This window comes from Wallemia ichthyophaga, assembly GCF_000400465.1.
Source record: "Wallemia ichthyophaga EXF-994 unplaced genomic scaffold scaffold29, whole genome shotgun sequence".
Lineage (NCBI taxonomy): Eukaryota > Fungi > Basidiomycota > Wallemiomycetes > Wallemiales > Wallemiaceae > Wallemia > Wallemia ichthyophaga.
The window spans coordinates 27419-48352 of record NW_008806302.1 but is presented as its reverse complement, the minus strand read 5'-3'; the positions used below and the strand labels follow the sequence as shown (position 1 = coordinate 48352).

The 20934-nt window shown below is 44.0% G+C and overlaps 9 protein-coding genes and 3 non-coding genes across 12 annotated transcripts; 6 read left to right on the top strand and 6 right to left on the bottom strand.

Annotated features, from left to right (window-relative positions):
- Window positions 1-814: 814 nt before the first annotated feature.
- Window positions 815-2388, top strand: J056_002872 (uncharacterized protein; the record flags this gene model as incomplete). Its single annotated transcript, XM_009272137.1, has 4 exons — window positions 815-952; window positions 1002-1120; window positions 1167-1199; window positions 2175-2388. 4 exons carry the CDS (start codon window positions 815-817, stop codon window positions 2386-2388), a joined length of 504 nt encoding a protein of 167 aa, XP_009270412.1.
- A 1434-nt stretch (window positions 2389-3822) lies between these two features.
- Window positions 3823-4488, top strand: J056_002871 (uncharacterized protein; the record flags this gene model as incomplete). The annotated part of the gene is made up of 8 exons (XM_009272136.1): window positions 3823-3894; window positions 3939-3961; window positions 4008-4021; window positions 4073-4119; window positions 4169-4194; window positions 4238-4243; window positions 4294-4339; window positions 4390-4488. The coding sequence occupies 8 exons, from the start codon at window positions 3823-3825 to the stop codon at window positions 4486-4488; spliced, it is 333 nt and encodes a 110-aa protein (XP_009270411.1).
- Window positions 4489-6197: 1709 nt separating this feature from the next.
- On the top strand, window positions 6198-7064 carry J056_002870 (uncharacterized protein; the record flags this gene model as incomplete). The annotated part of the gene is made up of 1 exon (XM_009272135.1): window positions 6198-7064. The coding sequence occupies one exon, from the start codon at window positions 6198-6200 to the stop codon at window positions 7062-7064; it is 867 nt and encodes a 288-aa protein (XP_009270410.1).
- Window positions 7065-7120: 56 nt separating this feature from the next.
- On the bottom strand, window positions 7121-9471 carry J056_002869 (uncharacterized protein; the record flags this gene model as incomplete). Its single annotated transcript, XM_009272134.1, has 3 exons — window positions 7121-7804; window positions 7857-9358; window positions 9408-9471. 3 exons carry the CDS (start codon window positions 9469-9471, stop codon window positions 7121-7123), a joined length of 2250 nt encoding a protein of 749 aa, XP_009270409.1.
- Window positions 9472-9589: 118 nt separating this feature from the next.
- J056_002868 (uncharacterized protein) lies at window positions 9590-11862 on the bottom strand (the record flags this gene model as incomplete). Its single annotated transcript, XM_009272133.1, has 4 exons — window positions 9590-10322; window positions 10694-10807; window positions 10856-11520; window positions 11566-11862. The coding sequence occupies 4 exons, from the start codon at window positions 11860-11862 to the stop codon at window positions 9590-9592; spliced, it is 1809 nt and encodes a 602-aa protein (XP_009270408.1).
- Window positions 11863-11941: 79 nt separating this feature from the next.
- Window positions 11942-16107, top strand: J056_002867 (Transcriptional activator protein acu-15; the record flags this gene model as incomplete). Its single annotated transcript, XM_009272132.1, has 3 exons — window positions 11942-11980; window positions 12023-13699; window positions 15799-16107. 3 exons carry the CDS (start codon window positions 11942-11944, stop codon window positions 16105-16107), a joined length of 2025 nt encoding a protein of 674 aa, XP_009270407.1.
- Window positions 14447-14549, bottom strand: J056_004959. The gene has a single exon. It is a non-coding gene; the product is annotated as a tRNA-Val (tRNA).
- A 198-nt stretch (window positions 16108-16305) lies between the features above and the next one.
- On the top strand, window positions 16306-16378 carry J056_004960. The gene has a single exon. It is a non-coding gene; the product is annotated as a tRNA-Ala (tRNA).
- An 822-nt stretch (window positions 16379-17200) lies between these two features.
- J056_002866 (uncharacterized protein) lies at window positions 17201-17506 on the bottom strand (the record flags this gene model as incomplete). The annotated part of the gene is made up of 2 exons (XM_009272131.1): window positions 17201-17278; window positions 17342-17506. The coding sequence occupies 2 exons, from the start codon at window positions 17504-17506 to the stop codon at window positions 17201-17203; spliced, it is 243 nt and encodes an 80-aa protein (XP_009270406.1).
- A 335-nt stretch (window positions 17507-17841) lies between these two features.
- Window positions 17842-18929, top strand: J056_002865 (m7GpppX diphosphatase; the record flags this gene model as incomplete). The annotated part of the gene is made up of 5 exons (XM_009272130.1): window positions 17842-17890; window positions 17935-18289; window positions 18333-18616; window positions 18668-18762; window positions 18807-18929. 5 exons carry the CDS (start codon window positions 17842-17844, stop codon window positions 18927-18929), a joined length of 906 nt encoding a protein of 301 aa, XP_009270405.1.
- A 1137-nt stretch (window positions 18930-20066) lies between these two features.
- On the bottom strand, window positions 20067-20428 carry J056_002864 (uncharacterized protein; the record flags this gene model as incomplete). Its single annotated transcript, XM_009272129.1, has 2 exons — window positions 20067-20155; window positions 20200-20428. 2 exons carry the CDS (start codon window positions 20426-20428, stop codon window positions 20067-20069), a joined length of 318 nt encoding a protein of 105 aa, XP_009270404.1.
- A 411-nt stretch (window positions 20429-20839) lies between these two features.
- Window positions 20840-20924, bottom strand: J056_004958. Its single transcript has one exon. It is a non-coding gene; the product is annotated as a tRNA-Gly (tRNA).
- Window positions 20925-20934: the final 10 nt, after the last annotated feature.

Genomic DNA, 20934 nt, shown 5'->3' with positions numbered 1-20934 from the left:
ATCATGCATGAGCCACATAGATCACAACTTTCGACAAGTCAGTGCTATGTGAGAATAGCAGAGACATGCTAAAATGTGTGATGGGGTTGGAGTATAAATGTGCGCTGACGGCACAAGCGGTAGTGCAACACAAGGCCATCTTCCACTTACCCTATGCAAGCAGTGAGGGTGAGTGGACGCAGATAAAAATTAGATCGAACGTTTGTCGCATAAGTTATGCGATCCAAGTTGTTCGAACTTGGAAGAACAGATACTACACTTGATCTAAGCCAAAAGGCCAGAGAGGATGAGGATTAAGGATGAAGAGAGGCCGCTTTTATATGCTCAAAGTAACCCTAGCGTTAGTGCGGTTGTGATATTGTAGAGGGGATCAAGAATGAATATGCATTGAAATTGAATAAACTGAATGCTCCAGTTTTATGGTGTTATTTTTCATCCATGGACTAGCTATTTTTAGTCTCGTCATACATTCCAATCTGAATCACCGAGCAATATCATCAAAGAGATAGAAAGCGGAGTAACATCATCAAAGAAATAAAAGACGCTAAAAGTCTGCTCTACATACTAATGAAGCAGAGTGTGTTTATCAGCTAGCAAGGGCTGTTTACTCCGACAAACAAAAGATACTTCCAGTAAAAGAATATTCTTCTAGAGGAATAGAGATTGTCAATATGATGGCATAGTTTCATTCAAATATAATGTGATAATACAGTTTGCTCCACTTCCATTCTGGTTGGGTTTGTGAAAAATTCCAACCAATTGGCAGGCTGGTACAGTTCACACGCAGCCATACACATCCCTACCCATGAAAATCATGAGCTCAGAATCAAACCCACAATCGCATTCTGGTGGCATTCTCAAAGGCAAAGACCTCGTCAACTACACTCTCGGCACCGATTCGTCTAAGTCGAATGAAGAAATCAAGGAACAAGCCAAGTTTAATTTATATAAGGTGCGGTTTAGTATAATCACATTCCACACTCCAGTAAACGTCAGAGCAGAAGGCCTCTGAAGCCAAGACTACAGCTGAAGGCACCTCCGAAAAGGCCAAAGCAAGGGCGAATCAGACATCGGGTCTGTTGCTGGCTATTGCTCTACAGATGCAAAGGGTACTGCCAAGGTGGGTCTAGAGTGGCGTTGACATGTGTCTCACTTACAAAATCCAGGAAATTAAAGGCGAAGCTCAGAATCATGTTTGAGTCAGCCCATATGCCGACAACGCCACTTTGCAATTCTACAATGAATCAACGAGCTCTTGGGATTTGTGTGTGGAGTGCCGCTATGTGCGATGTATTGTAACGCTATTATCAAAGCAAATTAGCATCACGTACTGCGCTACAGCACAGCTAGTCTTTAAAAATTTTGCTATGCACTCTCGTCAGCAATTGACTCGGAGGATCATTCCGTCCTTCTGCTAACGGGAAGATCATTTGTGCCCTCAAAGCCCTTTAGAATAGACGATTTAGCTTGAATACATGCATAACAGCTTCTAGACTGTGACTGGAACTTTTTTCGGAGCTTTTTGAAAGCTTCCGCGATGTTCATGCGTTTATTTACGCAGAGTTCCCCACGGTTCTAAAAATTCCGAGCCCTGCGGTAGCGTTCTTAGAGCACGCTGGAGGGCTTAATAAAATTGAAAAGCTCATAGTGAATTTGAGGATTGAATTAATTTATTCCGTTTTTCTATCACCAGTACAAATTATGCAAATGTCGCTTCAGAACCGACTGTGCAACATATCGTTGAATTCGGTGAATTGTTTCAATTAATTGTGCGTAAATTATTTACAACTACTCAGAGTCACTCAAACTAATCTTTTGTAGTATAAAACCCACGCCTTCTCACGTTTATTTCCTCATACATCACAAGCAATCTAACAATGTACAAAATCGCTACTCTTTCAGCTCTTCTTTCAGCACTTGCAATCATTGCGGCTGGCGGTTCAGAAATCTGCACAGATTCAGGCGGATGGTAGATGTTTAACATGCTGAATCAAGAGACCATGCTAACTTACACGTGCTTAGCACTGAGTATCAAAGTAAGTTTACTCAAAATTGACAATGTTTGCTGATGGAAATTTCTCCTTCTAGTCACTAAGGATTGATGCGCTGAAGTTGGTAAGCAAGCCTTTGAACACATTAAGACATGATTTTAACTCTCACGCAAGATCAATCAGCAAGGTTCGACGAGCGTTTGAACCAATGTGTACCGTGAATCTTACTTTTACTAGCAGCAACAAGACATTCTCACAGCGACTGAAAGATATGGCGTCAACTCTGTCGATACCGGCGCAATGGTCAGCTGCTGCGAAAGCAGAGGCGCCGGTAGCAGCGCAGAAAGCTTTGGAGCTGATAACCCAACCTGTTAAGCTTGCTAGTTTTAACCAATAAAGAGATAGACGAGGATATCTCAAGCGGAATCAATTGTATAATTATCTTTACACGACTCAAATCTATCATAATTTCGAAGAAAAAACACGTGATCAGGTAAAAACCAAGCGCCCAATGTTTACATTTGCCTTAGTATGATCATCTTCAGAAGATCTCTTGTACTGTCGAGGAAGGGTAGCAATTTCATGTCCGAAAAGATCTTGTGCAAAAGAATGAGATAGTTAAAGTCAGTTGCAAGCTGATTTGCGAAAGCGGAAAATCACACTCACACAAAAATCCTTACTATTGAGCACTTGTACAAGAAGGTTTTCCTTCAACAATCATATTTCGAGATGGCAATAAGATTAGTTGATGTCCATGCTTAACTTTGAGTGTCAACTTAAACCAGCAATTTACACACTTGAGGTGATCTGTCAGAATTTTGCCAGGGGATGAGAACATAGTGCACGATGAGAGTACCAAGATCTGCCTGGCGGCGCACATCCTCAAAAGCTTTTTCGGATGCTCTTTGGTGTCATAAAGACTGAACTTACTATCCATCTTTCTACTTGTGCTACTGACTACAATATTTGATTGGATTTAATAGATCTTCAGATGAATAGGCTTGATTGCTGATCAGCTTAGTCGTGCAGTTCTAAAGACAGTCGTAACATTCATAATGAATACATAACTAATTTCAAATATTAACTACTGATCTCATCTCGCTTCGGCTCATTAAATTGACCGGATATCGTTTTAGGGAATTTAGAGTATGCAGCACTATTGTGTTACAAAATCACATCAGCTACGAGTCAAATCTTTGGATATCGTGATGCTTTTGTCACATCACAGGAAGTTTGGATAGAATAGATGCAGTTCAAAAAGCGACGAAGCCTCGAACTTTTTTTTTCAAATATACTGCCTGACTGAATACTCCTGCACTAACCTAGCGATAGATTGTCAAGATGCAGCGAAAGTGGAAATTTTGGCTTTGAATAATCCAAAATGTAAAAATAATTGTTCTGGTTGTTTCTTTAGTCTCACTTTTAAGGTGAAAATGCATTAAGTCTTCTCAATAATCACAAGTATTCGCAAATTGGCATGCTTACAGCCATTCTTTCTCCGCGTTCTTTTGACTTAGGAACAATCTTGTGTCGCTTAAAATCCGAGTTATGTCTAATCTAGTCGTAAGTTGAATAAGCAAGCAGCCTTGAAGATGGTTTCTGTACTTTTCGACTATCTAGTAATCACTGAAAGTGTATTTTGAGGTGCTAATGCGCCCATATTGCTACACCCTCGCCTCGCCTAAATGTCGGAAGTTATACGAAATCTATAATTATGCAGAGGAATGAATCAGTATATATCGCAATTAAAAAGCTAGGAACTTCCGAGCTTCTCTAACGTATAAAATCTGTCTTTATATTCTCTTTTCAAAACATCTCAATTCTACCAACAATGTTCAAGCTCATCACTGTTTCAGCTCTTCTCTCAACCGTCACTCTCGTCGCGGCTGGTGGCCCAGCTGAGGTGAGTTCGGTATGATCTTCTGAGCATTTCCAATTGATAATTAGGTCTGCACGGGCGGTGGCGGCTGGTAAGAATTTTTCATACTGATTAGCACCTTCTAACATATAATTCAGCGTCGAAAGACAAAGTACGTTGGGTCGATATGTGAATCATAGCTGATGAAAATTGTCTTTTCTAGTCACTAAGGATTGCTGTGCAGCCGTCAATCAAAACACACGCTTTGATGTGTGTACTTGCTATTTAAGATTAGACTTAACTCACTAACTAAAATCAGGAAGTGTTCCATCAATGTATCCCTGAGTTTGGGGTTTAATTTGCTTGCAAAACGCTCTAACTCAATTAGTCGTAAGTAAGCATTTTATTTGCTTAGTGATGATTCTGACATCTGCAGTCCGTAAGTTTGGGCTTAGCTTTGCAGAGAACCACTCTGACAATCTATAAAGTCGTAAGTTATGGCCCTTGATAGCTAATAAACCATTCTAACCATCCGGAAAGGTGAACGGCATTAACACAGGAGGCATGGTTGACTGTTGTGAAAGCAGAGGCGCTGGCTCTCGTGAGGAGGACATCGGAGCAGCAACTTCCGTCTGTTAGGCTCGCTGGAGGCACCGAATACGCAATAAAAACGGATAATTGTGTATTTCTTTTACTAAATACATTTGATAATGATCTTACAACATCTTTGGTGTCAATTTAATTGAATTTACGTCCGTCTCATAGTATCTAGGCGCCATAGTAGGTAATTCACAACTTTCGACAAGTCAGTGCTATGTGAGAATAGCAGAGACATGCTAAAATGTGTGATGGGGTTGGAGTATAAATGTGCGCTGACGGCACAAACGGTAGTGCAACACAAGGCCATCTTCCACTTACCCTATGCAAGCAGTGAGGGTGAGTGGACGCAGATAAAAATTAGATCGAACGTTTGTCGCATAAGTTATGCGATCCAAGTTGTTCGAACTTGGAAGAACAGATACTACACTTGATCTAAGCCAAAAGGCCAGAGAGGATGAGGATTAAGGATGAAGAGAGGCCGCTTTTATATGCTCAAAGTAACCCTAGCGTTAGTGCGGGCAGAGATTGCCGAGGTATGAAGGTGAATTAAATTTTGGTGTTAAAGAGTAATTTTTGACGCATTATTACTTTGTGAACTCTCAATCATTTCAGATCTGTTCGAATTTCTATCTCATGCCCAGTATTCACAGAGTTAAATTTTCCGTCTGCCTAAATGGAAATTCTTCAAACAAAAGAGCTCAATTGATAGCCCAAATTTTGATTTGTACTTTTGGCTTGTTTTATCTACCATGGCTTCCTATCGCCCTCTAAACGCTGCTCGGAAGTTCGCACGCAACATAAGACATACGGAGAGTATCACACACTTCATTGATGCTAATTACTTATCGGGCTTTTAGAAACCACAAGCTTCCATATATCTTAAGTACACTGCGCTCAAATCACGTAATGTATTTCCGACGCGCGGTGTATCCAGCTCTTAACCCTGACCCCAGAGGAAAAGTAAGACAACTTTAATTCATTATAAGCCTTGTAAAACTGTTTACTGTAAAGGAAAGTGGGGTCAAATCCACTCTGAAATCGGTGTTTTGGCTTCATTAGGTGCATTTATAGCAACTAAATGATGAGGGAAAAGAATCAAGTAAGGTCGCGTCATAGTTTCAGAAGACAGGATATTAAAGAAGCTTTTTCTTTTTGATAAAATTCTACTCTTCCCATGACGTGTCTTATATAATCGAAATACCACTAGTGCTACAAAACTTTTGTGGAGATATCACAATAATTGAAAAACAATTTGTTGAGATAAGTTAATTATGTACTTTATTTTATGACTGTGTTTCATTTTTGCCATCGGCTACGAGTCTTGTTCGCTTAAAATTGACAAGGCGCGTCGCGCGTCTTGTTTGAAAAGGGATCGTGAGGAAATAAGACAAGTGAAGAAGCTCATAAACCTAAAGACTCAAAGCATCCAGTCTTTTCAAAATTCGATAGCTATTTAAAGGATAAAGAAGCCGAAGATGCTGACAGCTGCGATTCGAGGGTTGCGAAGGGTGTGCGGACAGCATCAGCAGTGCCCCTGAATCTTATTTTCCCCCCACCAAGCTGTACTGAGAGCAATCAAGGAATTAGGAGGAATTCCTGCGTCCTCGGATTTACTCCACTCAAGAAGCCCAGCTGCGGATAAGCAGGGGAAAATTGATGCGTGATCGAGATACAACATCAGCTATACGGGGAAACGATCGATCGAGAGCGGCAAACGTCAGTTAGTTCTCACCAGGAAACACTCAAACATGAACACAATAGAGTACTTAGTGCAGGACCTTTCCAAGATAAAATTCAGACTCGATTTCATTTCAGAAGTGAACATATTAACTACTTCAGACGCAGCGCTGCCGCTGTGCGAGTTCACATACTACGAGCTGAAGGAAAAGCTTATCGACACGCTGCGATACCCTCACCAATACGACAGAATAATATCATTCAATAAGCGCATCGACAACTACTGCCTAGCGCGGCACCCGCGCACTATGGATCTCGAAATGCACGTCAATGCCAGCAAATCGTTAAATAACTTTTACACTAATAGGGAAGGTCGGATAGTTAGAGGCGAAGACTATTACAAAATACACACTGATATAAACAACATAAAGCTCATTGGGAGATTGCCTAAGCTGCCTGCGTTAGCGACTTCGAGAAGACTGCTTGAGCGCGCACAGCAGGCCAAGTATCTCCGATACTACCTCAACAACGTCGCCGTACCGTCATTCAAAGGCAGCATAGGAGAGGCATTTTTATGGCTGAACATAACATTACTCAGATTCAGCGAACTGCGATACAACAGCAGAGTTAGAAGGATGATCGATGAGTACCGTCCGCCAGAAAGCGAGGAAGAAGGCATACCGATGGATCTTGCTCTACATCAATGGCGCGGTGGACTGCTGGATAGCGGTGAGGTGTATGACTATCTCACCAAACTTCCTACAGATTTACCCCTATTCATCCAAATCAAGGGGTTTAGCCATTCACCGTCGGCGTGGTGTACGTACAAGGAATACAGGCGCTTTCATTCCCAAGGAGAAACTCCGACGCAGAACATTGTTTGTATGAATGGCAAGGTGGCTGTATGTGATGAGTACTCTATCAACAAATTTAAGTAATAGTTTTACATGCATGATACACTTGTACAAAAAAGACTATCTAAAGGAGGCACATTTCATAAACCCATACTCCTCAGCACAGCTGTCCAATCTGTGTCGCTTTGTGTGCCATTAAGTACGCTATCCATTTCCATGAAGTCGAGAGAGCTAGGGAAGATGTTGTTGTATTCGTTTGTACTACCGCTGAGTGATAAAGCGGAGTTGGTGTCATTTGGGATATTCCAAAGGTTATTGAACATTTCCGCACTGCTCGGTGTACCTTCAGTCTGTTTGAGGAGTTGGGAGTAGATTTGATCAGAGGGATTGGGGCCCTTGTCATTCTCGAACAATCCATCCAACACTCCTCCACTTGTTGGCGTTTTGAAACGCGTAGTTTGCGTTTCCGTCGTCACCACCCTGCTTCCCAAACCTAGCATGACCATATGTTCGTTATCGTGATCATCCGTGTTGTGCACCTTAGCTTCTATGTGTTCTTTGCAGCGTACAAGCGCACGCTCCCGAAGTTTATTGAGCGCCGGTACGAATTGATTTGCGCGCTTTCCTGCGCTGGGTAGTGCACAGAGGTCGGTGATGGAGTTGAGATCCATCCACGCATCACTTGCCATCGAAGATCCAGGCGAGATGATGCAGGACGCTGCCGAGCACACCCCGAAGCTGAACATATGATAGAAAAAGAAAAAGTGCCGCGCAGAAAGGTCCGGGAGGAGACGGTGGATGCTCTGACCGAGTGCGACCATTACCTAGTGAAAGTGTGAGTATATGTAGCCAACAAACACATGGAAAACTACCCACCCTGCAACACTCCATTACGGCAATGAACGACTGCGCGAAGGGTGACTTGAGAGGGTTTTGAGGGTGAGTTTTGAGTGCATGTGCAAAATAGCGTCTGTTTATATAGAGTAGGCATTCATTCACATTCATAGCGAGTGTGTGCTGCTGTAGAATCAACTCCTCCCCATCCACTGCTTCCCGCTTGAGAGGGTAATTTGAACTATTTCGCACGACGGCCGCAGCATTGCAGCGCAGATGGGGTGGTATGTCTTTGTCATACTGCCGCACTTCCCTATCGAGCGCAATGACAACATCATATGTCGGTGGCTTTACGCTATAAATGTCATCGCTGATCTTGCACAAGAGTCTGACAAGCGTGTAACGCAGTGTCTGAAACCCTGCATTTTGCGCATCAGGGTGTTCATCGCGGGGAAATTTGCAGTCCACATGGCGCAATTGCGTCGAGTAAGGCCTACCAAAACAGATAGACTGAAAGACGTCCATCGTCTGAGTCTCCCAGAACGTCATCCGCCGCTCATTCAACTCCGCCTGAGTGAATCCCCAGCGCGCACCGTCGCGATGCAGACCCATTGCACGCGCAATGCGCAACTGTACACCGAGAAGTGGATAATAAGAATCAGCCCCGCTCAACCTATTCCTATTAAGTAGATAGAGACCCATCATGTGCAGCGTCTGCGCCGCGGGGATACTGCTTTTGACGAGAAAGTCACCAGCGGAGAGAAGGGATTTGGAATAGCTGTAGAAGCGCTGCGAATCAGGGTGGTCGGTAGAGCGGGTAGTGTCGAAGTACACGCCCAGCGCAAAGACCATATACAGTCGAGCGAGCTTGTGCGGGTCTGGGTGAACATAAACATAGAGTATATCGAGATCCTTTTCGAAAACATCGCGCTGTACGCAGTTGTAGAGACACGAGCAAGTGCGGTAGTAGATCTCCGTCAGCTCACCAGCAATCTCTCGAGATGGCAGCTGTTTCCACAACTCAGTAACGATTTCACCACTATTGCTCGCACTGAATGGGAAATCGGAGGGCGGACTATCAGAGCTCTCGCCAATCTGACGCTTCTCGTCAATAATTTCCTGCTCAGTATCTTCCAGCGACTCATTCTGGAGCCACTCAGAGCCGGCGCTGGGACCAACATAGCGCGATTGGCCCTCTCTGGAAACAGTGAGTGCACCGAAACTCTCAGCAAAGTCCTCCTGATGCGTCTCGAAGCCGTTGTGGGTTGTTGTTGGGTAAGCGGAGGAATTGGGGGAATTAAACACTGCAGTTGCGTTGCAAATGAGCTCAGTGGCCGGGTGAGGGACTATGCCGCCCTGGGACCTGATGCTGCTCTCGAGCTGATCGATACGCGAAAGTAAGTTGCTTGTGTTGTCGACGAGCGCCTGGCGGGACATGGTTGCGCCTTTCATTGTACCATCCGGACATATGGCTGAACAGCCTCTCCGTCTGCATTGGTTGCATGGCCATTGGCGATCGCATTTCAACTTGAGTCTGCGGCATTCTGCGGATTGTGACGGGTAAGCGGGGATAATTGACGCAAGGATACGCACCACCGCAGCTATATAGCGGCCTCTGCTTCCGTGACTTTGCAGGTTTTTCTTTGGCGTCTTTCATTTACAAGTCGATGACGGCATCGAAGAAAGATAATCACATGAAATCAATCAAGTTGTAGAGAGGAAAGCTATGGCTGCTAGTAATTGTGGTATAATGGATATAGATGAACATTCACTGCCTACAATGCAACTGATCTGCACCTATCCAACTCTTGCTGGTTGGGTGAGCTAATAGACCTCAAAAAAGGCGGTTTGACGTTATCTGAGAGAGACGCGATAGAGCGCTCTTGGTGAAGAGACTTCTGGCCACTAAAGCAGACAAGATTAGGGTGTCTGGGCTGTGAAGTGCTGTCGCTCTTGCTGCGTTTGTAGGGGATATTAGTAGGTGAGTGGGTGGAAATGGAGCCAACTGAGGCGATTGTTGAAATGGATGACCGGCTTTGTAAAGACAGCGTGGACATTGAAGCATTGCAGGTGACCTGAGACATTGATTTAGATTCCAGAGAAAATTTCGAGGTTTGATCGACTTGATCAGAAAGCAAGACGTTGTTGTACTCCCCAGCCATCCCATACGCACAAACCCTTTTGTAGTCAACGTTACTCAAATGAAACCACTTCATCATCTTCTTCAAGAGCCACTTGGCGTCGTCTTCTGAGACAGTCTTGATGTGCAAGATACAGCGGCAGTTGAGAGATTTCTTCGTGAAGCTTTGTATTAATTTCAAGCGTCTCTCGTTGTGGAGATAGAGGAGTACAAATAGCTCATCGACGCAGCGCGTGATTATGTGGTGGTGATTGATCATGCTCAGATCAATGTGTTGCTGTTTGCTGAGAAAGAGGACGTTGCCGTCAATGTATGCCTCTTTGAAACTTGTGTTCGGTGGAATACAGATCTTTGGAAGTTGGTGCATTCTTTGTCCGTAGTGAATGGTAAGTGTGAGTTGAGAAAGTCTTAAATATTATCTACTTGTGGAAGTCGCCCAACAAGATATATCTTTTACGTAGTTGATTTCTTCACACGCTCTTTAATTTCCGTGTAATGACGGGTCGATGTTTAGCTCGGATGCAAAAGCTGGATCATCCAAACGCTAGAAGATGCTCCCATCTCCGCTTCCAAATTAGGTTGTCTCGGAGCTTTTGATAAGCAGCTTCAAAAAAAAAAAAAGGGAATGGCCTGCTGGTAGTATTTTAGATGCTCAGATATGTAATTCTTTCTTATAACCATCTATTCAAGCTTCATTCACTTTGGCAGTAAATTACACTCTCTCATTTTATCGAAACACTCTTTGTAACCATCTGCGTATGTGTCAATTGACTTGGTCCATCCAATTGATCTGGCTGCTTCGAGGCTTGCGATTGTAGGGAATGGTAATCCAGCTAATATTTCGATACTCGACCTGTAAGACATTTAGTAAGACACCTCTACACACCATCGATCAACCCACCAATTAGCATACTCGAAAGTGTGTGGATCCAGATTGTACTTGTGCACCAGTGCTGGGAAGTCTTCTCTATGTTTATTTGCCCAATTTTGAACACTGAACGCGACCTTAAGGAACTCGCCCTCCTTCACTTGCAAGTCCTCTGCAGGAGGCGATGGAACCTCCATCCCAAAGTATCCCGCTACCTTTGGCCAAAGGGTGTTAAATTGGTAAGGTTGACCATCGTGAATGTTGAATGCCTGATTGTTGGCATGTTCAGCACAGTGTAGTTGAAATTCTGCATTGTTTGACGCTGTGGAATTATCATAATCCATCGAATAACACAGCAGTGGTCCAGGAAAATGCAGATGCTCGCCAAACTCCCTACAAGCAAAGATATACAGCGCCATCGTCACAGCAACTGACATCCAATTACCCTTGCTGAATCCGGTGATAGCGCAAGGTCTCGAGACAGACCACTTCCAACCGCATCTCTCACTCACCTCCTTTAGCTTATCTTCCTGGTAATAGTAGAAGAAGTCGCGCACGTGGCTCTGTCTTTCTGCATCTTCTCTGAAAGGCAAGGGAGGAAATTTTTCAGCAGTAAAGGCCGGCATGTAGTACTTGTACCCGGTCTGGAGGTGGAAGTGGGAGAGGCGGGTACATGCCATGCTGACGCCCTCGATGGACTGGAAGCGTGTCAGAGGTGGCGTGGGTGCTCAACATACACAAACCCTCTCAAACAGTTGATTGTTGACTGCGTTCTGCTCATCCGTGTTCTTCGAGTCAATGTAAGCGTAGAAGAAGACGTGCGTGGAGGAGCCAGCACCGCCTGCGTCAAGAGCATCAGCAATTTCCGCTGGCGTGGAGTGGATGAGGTCGATTGGGATATGCTCAACGCATTCACGCTCAACTGGCCTCCTGCTAATGGCTATAATGCGGCTGTATGAGCTGTCGTTGAGGAGCGCCTCTATCGCTGCGATACCGCTTATTCCAGTTGCACCGAATACGAGTGCTGTTTTACCGACCATTTCGTTGTTTTCTTGAGAGGTGCCACCGCCACTGCTGATATACCCTCGCGGATCACACCCCTAATCCGAGAATCCCATCATGTCATCATCTGATAAAAGGGGCCGACTGAAGAGAGCAGTGGGTGGATGTATAAATTAGAATACCTTTTGACTCCTGCAGTGTGACTATTGCCGCCGATCGAAAATCAAGTGCGACGCAGCCGAACGCTACCCAGAAACTTGCTCCAATTGCGCTGAAAAGAGACACTCTGGCGAGAGAGAGACGCCGTGCACATTCGTAGATGGTGCGCCCAAGAAGAGGCACACCTATGCTTACGTACGCAGTTTGGAGGAGAGGGTGAAAGAGCTCGAGGGTAAGCTGGGCGTGGGCACGAGCGAGAGCTTACACAAGAAGAGAAGAGTGAACAGCGTTGTTTATAGCTCTACACACGCTCAAGAACCAGACTCTGATTCCGAGTATTCAAATATTGTACGTTCCATGTGGCTCAGCGGAGAGCAAACACCGCACAGCCAAGAAAACCTACGGGAATTTGGCATGGCATCCAATAAAGGTCTCTTCGCTCTCGCTACTGGATTCGTAGACAGTCGCCAGTCGCTCATCAAGGCTAATGGTCATGTCGTTACCTCCACAAAGCACTACAACCAGCACTACAATGAGTCGGATTTCGGTGAAAGTAGCTTGGTTTACGCTCTAGTAGACCTCTATTTCAGCCATGTCCATCCATCACTGCCTCTGTTTCCCGACAAAAGTGCATTCCTCGCGCGAGTGTCTAGCAGTAAGCTAACAGCAGATTTTGGAGGTGTGTTGCTCTTGGTATGCGCATTAGGCGCTCTCTACCACTCTCACACTTCCGCCGACGCCTATCTGCACACGTACTCCCACAAAGCGCCAAATGCCCTCCTTATGCCATCGCTCACCGTACACTCCATACAGGCTGTCGTTTTGGAGGCACTGGCAATGCAGAACACACAAAAGTACTGCCGCAGTTGCTGGTCGGTGATTGGCTTGGGTGTGCTCCTCGCTGAGGACAGCAGGCTCGATAAAGCGCAGTGCGAGGAAGGCAAGCGAGCACTGTGGGGGCTTTATATCCTCGATAAATCTTACGCAATTAGCTGTGGTAGACGAGTACTACGAGATGGGATCGACATGGCCAAACCTGAGAGTATTAACATAAAACAAGACACTTCAATAACCTACTTCAACAATATGATTGACCTGTATGCTCTCGTAGCCGATGTCGTATCGCTGCAAAGATCGAAAGTTGTGTCTGTAGATATGGTAGATAGTTTGAATGGACGTTTGGATGAGTGGGGTAAGAGGTGCTGTCAGAAATCCTTACACTTGCCCTCGCAGCAACAATGTCTCAAGGTAGTAGGATATGGTGTCGTGAAAATATTCATCAATAAGAAGTATCTCAAGACACAAAGCACTAGCGGGCTGAACTTGTGTGTAGATGCCGCAAAGAGCATTTTATCTACACTTTATTATCTGCATTACGAAAGTGGGTTCGTTGTAAATTACACGGATGCGCTTCTAAACTGGAGTCCAATCACCGCTAGTGGTATAATGATATTGAGTGTGTGCACTCTCCGCAGCGCTCAACAACCATACGAACAGCACATGAGTTATGTTGATATAGCCATGCAAGTGCTAAGGGCTAAAAGTTTGACGGATGGTGTGGTGCGCAAGGCGTACGAATTGTTCCAAGGGTTGATCGATACGCTTCAGTTGAGATGTGCACAGCCCTCACTGGCACCGTCAGTCACTGGATGGCTGGATGAATGTATGCGTGATTGCAACAACCCCCTAAATGCTGCTGAATTAGACAGCGATTGGGTTAGTTTCTTAAATGAAATTTTTGCCGACAAAACAGTGTAGGGATGTGGAAATATATCCAGATGGATATTTCTTTCCACAATCAACCATTCACATCAGCGGGAGGCTAGAGCTATTACTTTTGTTACGTTAATGACGTAGACCTTGTTCGTACCCGTTTTCGTATGTAACGTACGTGATGTTATGTGATGAAGCTATGCATCAACCCCCAGCATTTAATCACCGTTCACTTCCCACTTCTCCCAATCTCCGCTAATAATGAAATTTAGCTTGTTTTACGCTTCTTAAGGTTTAGACTTTGCGTTAACTTAGGCTTTGAGGAATGGCTAATTCCAGCGGATATAACAGATAGAAAGTAACGGTAATTCGTTAAGATACAATAGAACGATAGTCAGACTTTTATATTTGTACCATGTGAAGTGTCGGAGGCTAAGCAGGCAGGGAGGCGGTTTGAAAGTGGAGGGAAATATATGAGGCGCGGATTGGGAGATGTAGGAAGTGAATCGTTACTAGAGAATTATGCTTTAGGCGTAGTGTCGTCACCTAAAAACCGTTGCCGCGAAATCCGCTCAAAATCATCCCACTTGTCAAATGTATTTTTAGTAAATGATTGAATTTTGTATAATAACATTATCAGATACAGCAAATTTTAATTTCGAACACCGGCAACGGACACGTTATCGTTGGTAATCTTTTATTGATTTTCTTTTAAAGAACATATGTAATTTTCACATTACATAAAAAAAAAGCTTTCGGCCGGAATCGAACCGGCGACCTCCGCGGAGCAACTGTTCACCTATTAAGGTGAGCCGATGTTAACACGGCGCTATAACCCCTAAGCCACGAAAGCTTGTGAAAGCCTCTGCCACAGCCAATTCTTATTCATTAGTGAGCCATCCTAACACAATAAAAACCCTACCAAAGATAATCTATTATCAATAGCGACAGTCAGGCGGTTCTTTCAGCGATCGTGCAATCGCAATCAACAAAGACAGGCCAATATTTGATAAAGCAGGTCCTTGACAAAATTGATTGGATTAAGCAAACAAAGAGAAGAAACTTTGTTGTCCAACTAAACTGGATCGCAGGACATGTGGATATTTACGGTAGCTAACTAGCCGACAGAACCGTTAACGAGGGTAGGACACGGCCGACCCACCGGGCTATGTGGAGTCAACTAACACTCAAAACTTCGTACTCTGCAATGCGACGCAGAATGTGCGAGCGCTATACAGCACCCATAAAAGTAGAAGCCTCCAAAATATCACACATTAAGTCCAACGCCGTAAAAACATCAGCTGGAAGGCTGACAGCAGCAAAATCGACCAAGATACTCAATGAACTGCCCAGAGCAACGAGATGCCTAGCCACCCAGCTACGGTCAGGGCAATTCCCTACGACTAAGTACTACCGTTACCGTTTCCGACTGATTGATTCACCTAAATGCAGTGCATGTGGCACAGAGGACACTATCACGCATAAAATCTTCATATGCCGTAAACATATAATGGCCAGAATCACATTAAGAAGAAAGATTACCAAGATCAATATTCGTTTCGAATTAGGTCCAATACTCAGAAACTCACACTCTCTACAAGCCCTTTACGAGTTCTTCAAACCGTAATTGACTACGTACCAAAGATACTCCGGTGGTTCAGCGTAATTGAGAACCACCAACAATTCAGAAATTACGACGCTAGTCAAGAAACGCTTCCAGTGAATTCGGCATCCCCTTTGACTCCTCATGCCTTAAGAAGTATTGATCGACGCAGTTTAAACATGTATCGTCTTAACAATATATTTAGATTTCATCATCATCAACTCAAACAAAAGGAGGGATGGACGGTCATCATCGAAAATCGGCTGCTTTGCCGGATGGGCATCAAAGTCCTCCCAGTGAATCCTCAAGCGTCGCACTTTACGGGAAGCACTTTTTAAACGATATATCGTTTGATTTAAGTGCTCAAGACCCACGTAAAAACCTCACCGAGTCGCAAGACAGGAGGACACAGAGCCTAAGGCTCAATGATAATTTAAATTAAAGGCGTAGAACCAGCACCCACGCTTATAAAAGTCGTCCCCGTACACCTGCGGTAAAGGAGAAAATATCTAAGGCGATGGAGCAAGTCCTCGAAAAGTTCAAAGTAGAGGCGAGAGACACATTGAGAGAGTGTCTACGTGAGCAACAGGACAATTACGCCAAATCTCTCAAGGAGACGATCCTGGCACTCGAGCAGCAAATACACGAATTAAAGGAGCAAAACGTAGCGCCACAACTTATGCCTGCAGCACCAACGTACGCACAAAAAGCAGCTGCAGAAACCCCAACGGTACCGTCAAAAATGGCAATCACGCTCACACTTCATCAAGCCGACCCAGCCAAGCCAGTGCTGAGTGATAATGATTAAAAGCCGGCCGATATTAAGAGAGTAATGGACGAACACATAGCAAAGACGTTCGGTGACCAACTTAATATCACGAAGAACTTCATTAGCACCTCCAAACGTCTCCCCCACAAACTTCTCCGAATGTTCTCACTAATCCCATTGTTCTTTTCCTACGTCACGTTTTTGGTAAAAATGCTTGAACAGAGAGACGTTCTCATAGGGGATGTAGTCTAGTGGTTATGGCGCTTTCTTAGCATGGAAGAGGTCCCCGGTTCAATTCCGGGCATCTCCAGATTCTTTTTTTTTTTCAACTAAACGTTTTTTCCGCTAGTGCGGATAATAGGTAGAATTCGAGCGTTTAGTTAAGAATTGTCCACAATTATATGCCCAATATAGAGTGTTGTCCGTGAATTTGTAGTACTTGTCCACAATATCTATACCTCTATGACAAGCAGTAGCAATAACAGTATCACCTTGCTCTAAAAATGAATCTCTCTTATCGCCCAAATAATATGTCAGATCATCGAGGTCTGTCATAAAGACGAGCAACGGAACCGGTGTTGGGATGTGGATCCTCGAAGTTCTCAAGTCAGACAAAAGGGTATCATTGGGCTGTCTTGCAACATCTTGACGACACTGATATCGACGTTGAGGATGATACTGTTGGTGGACAGTCTCGTTGTCCTAAACAGAATGTTTAGACAGAGGGTAAGACAGAAAGGCGGTACACCCACGTGAAACAAGACCGGAGCAGCTTTGCGCCAAATTCTATTATACAATAGTAGACAACCCTCGTGGAGGGATGGGCGATGGTGGCGCAGTACCTCACGAATGTGTTAAGGGAAGTGATAAGGTCATTTACGCCGCTATTACTTGTCATACTAGGAACGTGATTAGCCGGACAGCTAGACAGCTAAGTAGCTGACAAGTACGACTCACTCAGTGAAAATCACAGACACAGGCTTGAGTTATATCTTGCTTGCTGTACCCTTCTTCTCCCCGGTAGCTTTGTCGATAATTAGGTGTCACTTTGTGCAGGGAGATTGAACATGACCTGGATGGGATAAGACATGCGAACCGACGCGTTTAAGGAACCAGACGGAGACTTTACTATCTAGTGGCAACGACCGGGAGCTATAGAGCTAGGCCTGACGTCGTACGCGTACGTGGAGCCGTAGTTTTCCTCGATTGCCTAGGAAGAAGACGGAAGAATTCAGGGAAGAGCAGAAAATGCGGAGTGGAAGCAAAGGCTCACGAGGAAGGATCTCATATCACGCAAGATATCCTTCCAGTGACGACCTTTTGACTTGGTTGCTTCGATATTGGAAGTCTTCTCATCGGGAAGGGGTTTGAAGTGACCGTTGCCTGATTTTGGAGATAAAAGGTTCGCCTTGGCTGGTAATTGAACGGATTGGAACATCCTTGTGGGATTTTTGTTTTGAGCGTAAGAGATAATAGAAATGATGGAGTGATAGCACTCCAACGGAATGAGGATATTATGTGCAATAATGAGCTGTAAGATAAGCATTTGCAGATTTCTTGATACTAAAACATTTCGTCTACTTTCCATGCCCGCGTACTTCCATGCAAACAGATGACTCTGCTATGCCCTTGGAAATACTGAGAGGTAACAGCCTTAATTTGCTATCCAGACGAGCTAAAATCTCAATTTAAAACGTGCTTATCACGAGGCATGAGCTATCTCTTATCACTTCATTCAAACTACCGTCATCTTGATAGCAAACAGAGGCAACAATGGAAAATCTGTTGAAGAATTTGAAAGATACAAAGGTTATTAATAATGGTTTGTACGCATTACCGTAGCGTGTGTCAACTTACATTGACTAGATCCGCTGGCCAAAAGGATCGCGATCACTGCAATATCTCCCGAGAAAGAGCTAGCGTTGATCATAATGGAGAAGCTGACATTCGATGATGAGAATGTGGATGCACAGCTGCAACAAACCTCCACTTCACACAAGCTGATTCAACAAAACGACATTTACCACGTCCTGCTTAGTGACAGCCACAGACGCAACGATAAACTAGACAATCAGAAAGTAACGATCATATATCCAGCCACACAGAAACACGTGGACAAGTATTCTAAAGCGAGTATCTCACTCTTCAGAGAAACGCCTCAGAAATACAACGATATCGTTAAACCATACATCGATAGTCTCCCTGAGAAAGAAACAAAGTGGTGGGCCTTTACTGATAATACATCCGTCATTAACAGTGAGAAGGATACAAGCGCTAGTTTCAGGCGAAGCAGAGAACGAGACATACTATTACAGAGGTCAAGAATTCGTCATAGCCGCCGACTACAAGTGGGATAAGAAAGACTTTAACACCCTCTATCTCCAGGCGGTCGTGAAAGACATGAATCTCAAGTGTTTGAGAGATCTTCGCACTCACCATGTCTCACTGCTCAGGAGCATCCGCAGGGAGATTGGTAATGTTTTGAAGTCGAACTGGGGATTGAATCTGAGTCAGGTGAAGCTAGCTGTGCATTACCAGCCCACGTTTTGTGAGTGCTAACTTGTCCATTGTCTACATTTTCATCCCAATCAAACTCAAGACGTATTTCATGTCCACGTTGTCTCTGTCAACTACAGCTCGTTTCCTGGGTTGAACGTTGGACAATCACATCTGCTCGATGATATTATTGAAATGGTGGGTTGTTCGGCTCAGTGGGGTTGTGTTGACATTCCTTGTAGCTTTCTTTGAAGGGTGACATTTTCTCGCAGATGACTCTAACGTACCATCTCTCGGATCTACACAAGCTTCATCATCTCCTCAAACCACACGAGTCAGATAGGGACTTGGAACATGGTGCTTAGGGGAGCTAATCTTTGCTTGCCAGGTTATTGCCTGAAACTTTTTTCGGACAACAATCAATGTATTGATGTGCGACATTCGTTCGCTCGAATGAAAGAATAAAACGTTTGCCTGGGAGTTTGGCGCGTGTAATTTAACCTATTCCCGTCGCCTGATACTTCTTCTGCCGATAAGCAGCTCAAATGCTATAGTCTCGGCATAATGAAGTTGTCGGAATCTTCGCTTATTTGATCTGTCTTGTTATGCTTCAAGTTTAGCACGACCTGAAGCAGCTGAGCCTTTGTAATAAGCAATAAGAAGCACTTAAGTATTCTCAGAGTGATTGTGCTAGTCAGTAGATGTTGAATGATTTCCGTTGAGTCGATCTTTTCCAACAATTAAACGCAAACTTGTCGGCTACCTAGACGTTACTAGGTTTCATATTGACATTTAGACGTCACAAAAATTCCTCTAAAAAATACATCGCGTCCAGTCTATTACGTGGTTATTTGATGTGAATAATTGGGGGAAAATGCCTGCCAGTTATCACATGTGTTACGATTGCAACAGTAAAGATTTAATAGTAGCTTCAGGTAATCATGTTTGCTTCTCTAGAAAAGTGATGTTTAACCAATAAAATTTATAGTTTGCTGAAGCGTCATATTTCACATTTAGATTCATACAACTATTTTTGACAATCTGACAATGTCATATCGCTTTATTAAGCAGCCCGCTACCAAATTGCAATCTGAGTCATCTTAAAAGTTTGTTAGGAAAAGTGTAAGAATCTTTCGTGCCCATACTCTTGGGTCTTAAGAGACTGCTTTTCACCTTCTAGATCTCTATGGTGTTCTCAAAAAATATTTACACATTGGGAGCAATACCGATCACAAGGGATGAATCGTAGATTTATAGTATACATTCGCTTTGGAATATTTGTTACTCTCATTACTCCAGCTCAATGGATAAATGAGTAGATCAAGAATGTTAAAGAGATGTGGGTTATTTATACTGGATATTTACCTTGGATCATGCATACTTTGACAGACGGCATCGATGTTGTTCTCGCATTTCCGTGGATGATAGTGAAACACTTAAATTTATTGGAGCTTATTAATTACTGTATACTGTAAACTTCTACAAGTCGGGCAATCTGCCCTTTAAATGAGAGGGATTGGAGTGCAATTAATACCAACGAGACCATCGTCCTCGACATCTTCACAGCAGGTTGGGGTGTTCTTGCACTCATCTGTGGACTTTCAGTTGTGATGTGAAACGAGAGCATTTACTCACCTTCTATTGCAATTCCGATCAAGAGAGGGATCTGAGTACATTGGATGGCAACTTGGTCGAGGACGTCGCCGGTGTGGAGAAGGCCTGATTCTTCACCAGTTGACTTTTGGACCTTCTTGTTGGTATCGCAACACGCGAGTTTTCCAGTATTACATGAGCCGGTCTTGGATTCCCAGCCAGCTGAGACAGAGGCTACGAGAGCAGTAGCGAAGACGGCCTGAGCGATCATAGTGAGATTGGAGGAGTATTGGATTGTAGTATTAACTAAAGAGTGCAATTGGATTTTATATCTTGCCATTTTTAATCTAAGTTTAGGCTCACTTTTAGTTTTACCTCTAGTCTGCCATTTGTGCGTTCATACCGGCTATTCAGTGGAAGCAGGAAGGTGGGGGTGGGTGAGGTTGCCTTGACGCGGGGATGGATCGAGATGAGTACATTGAGGTAGCTCAATTAGCGCAAACGTTTGATAAATATGGCTAACTCGCGTTATTTGGAAGAAGTGTAGTACAGTTGGATGAGCAGCACATCATGCATAACAAGTGAAAGTACTCCATCTGCGAGAATAACCAACGGTTGACTAAGTGAAATCATACGACAAAAATATGTCTTCCAACGTATTGAAAAGGTAAATCGCAAAACATGCATTAACCCGGAATTGAACCGGGGGCCGATCGAATCAATCTCTAAGATGGCAACGATCGAGGTTACCACTACCCCATTAATGCTTGTACTTAA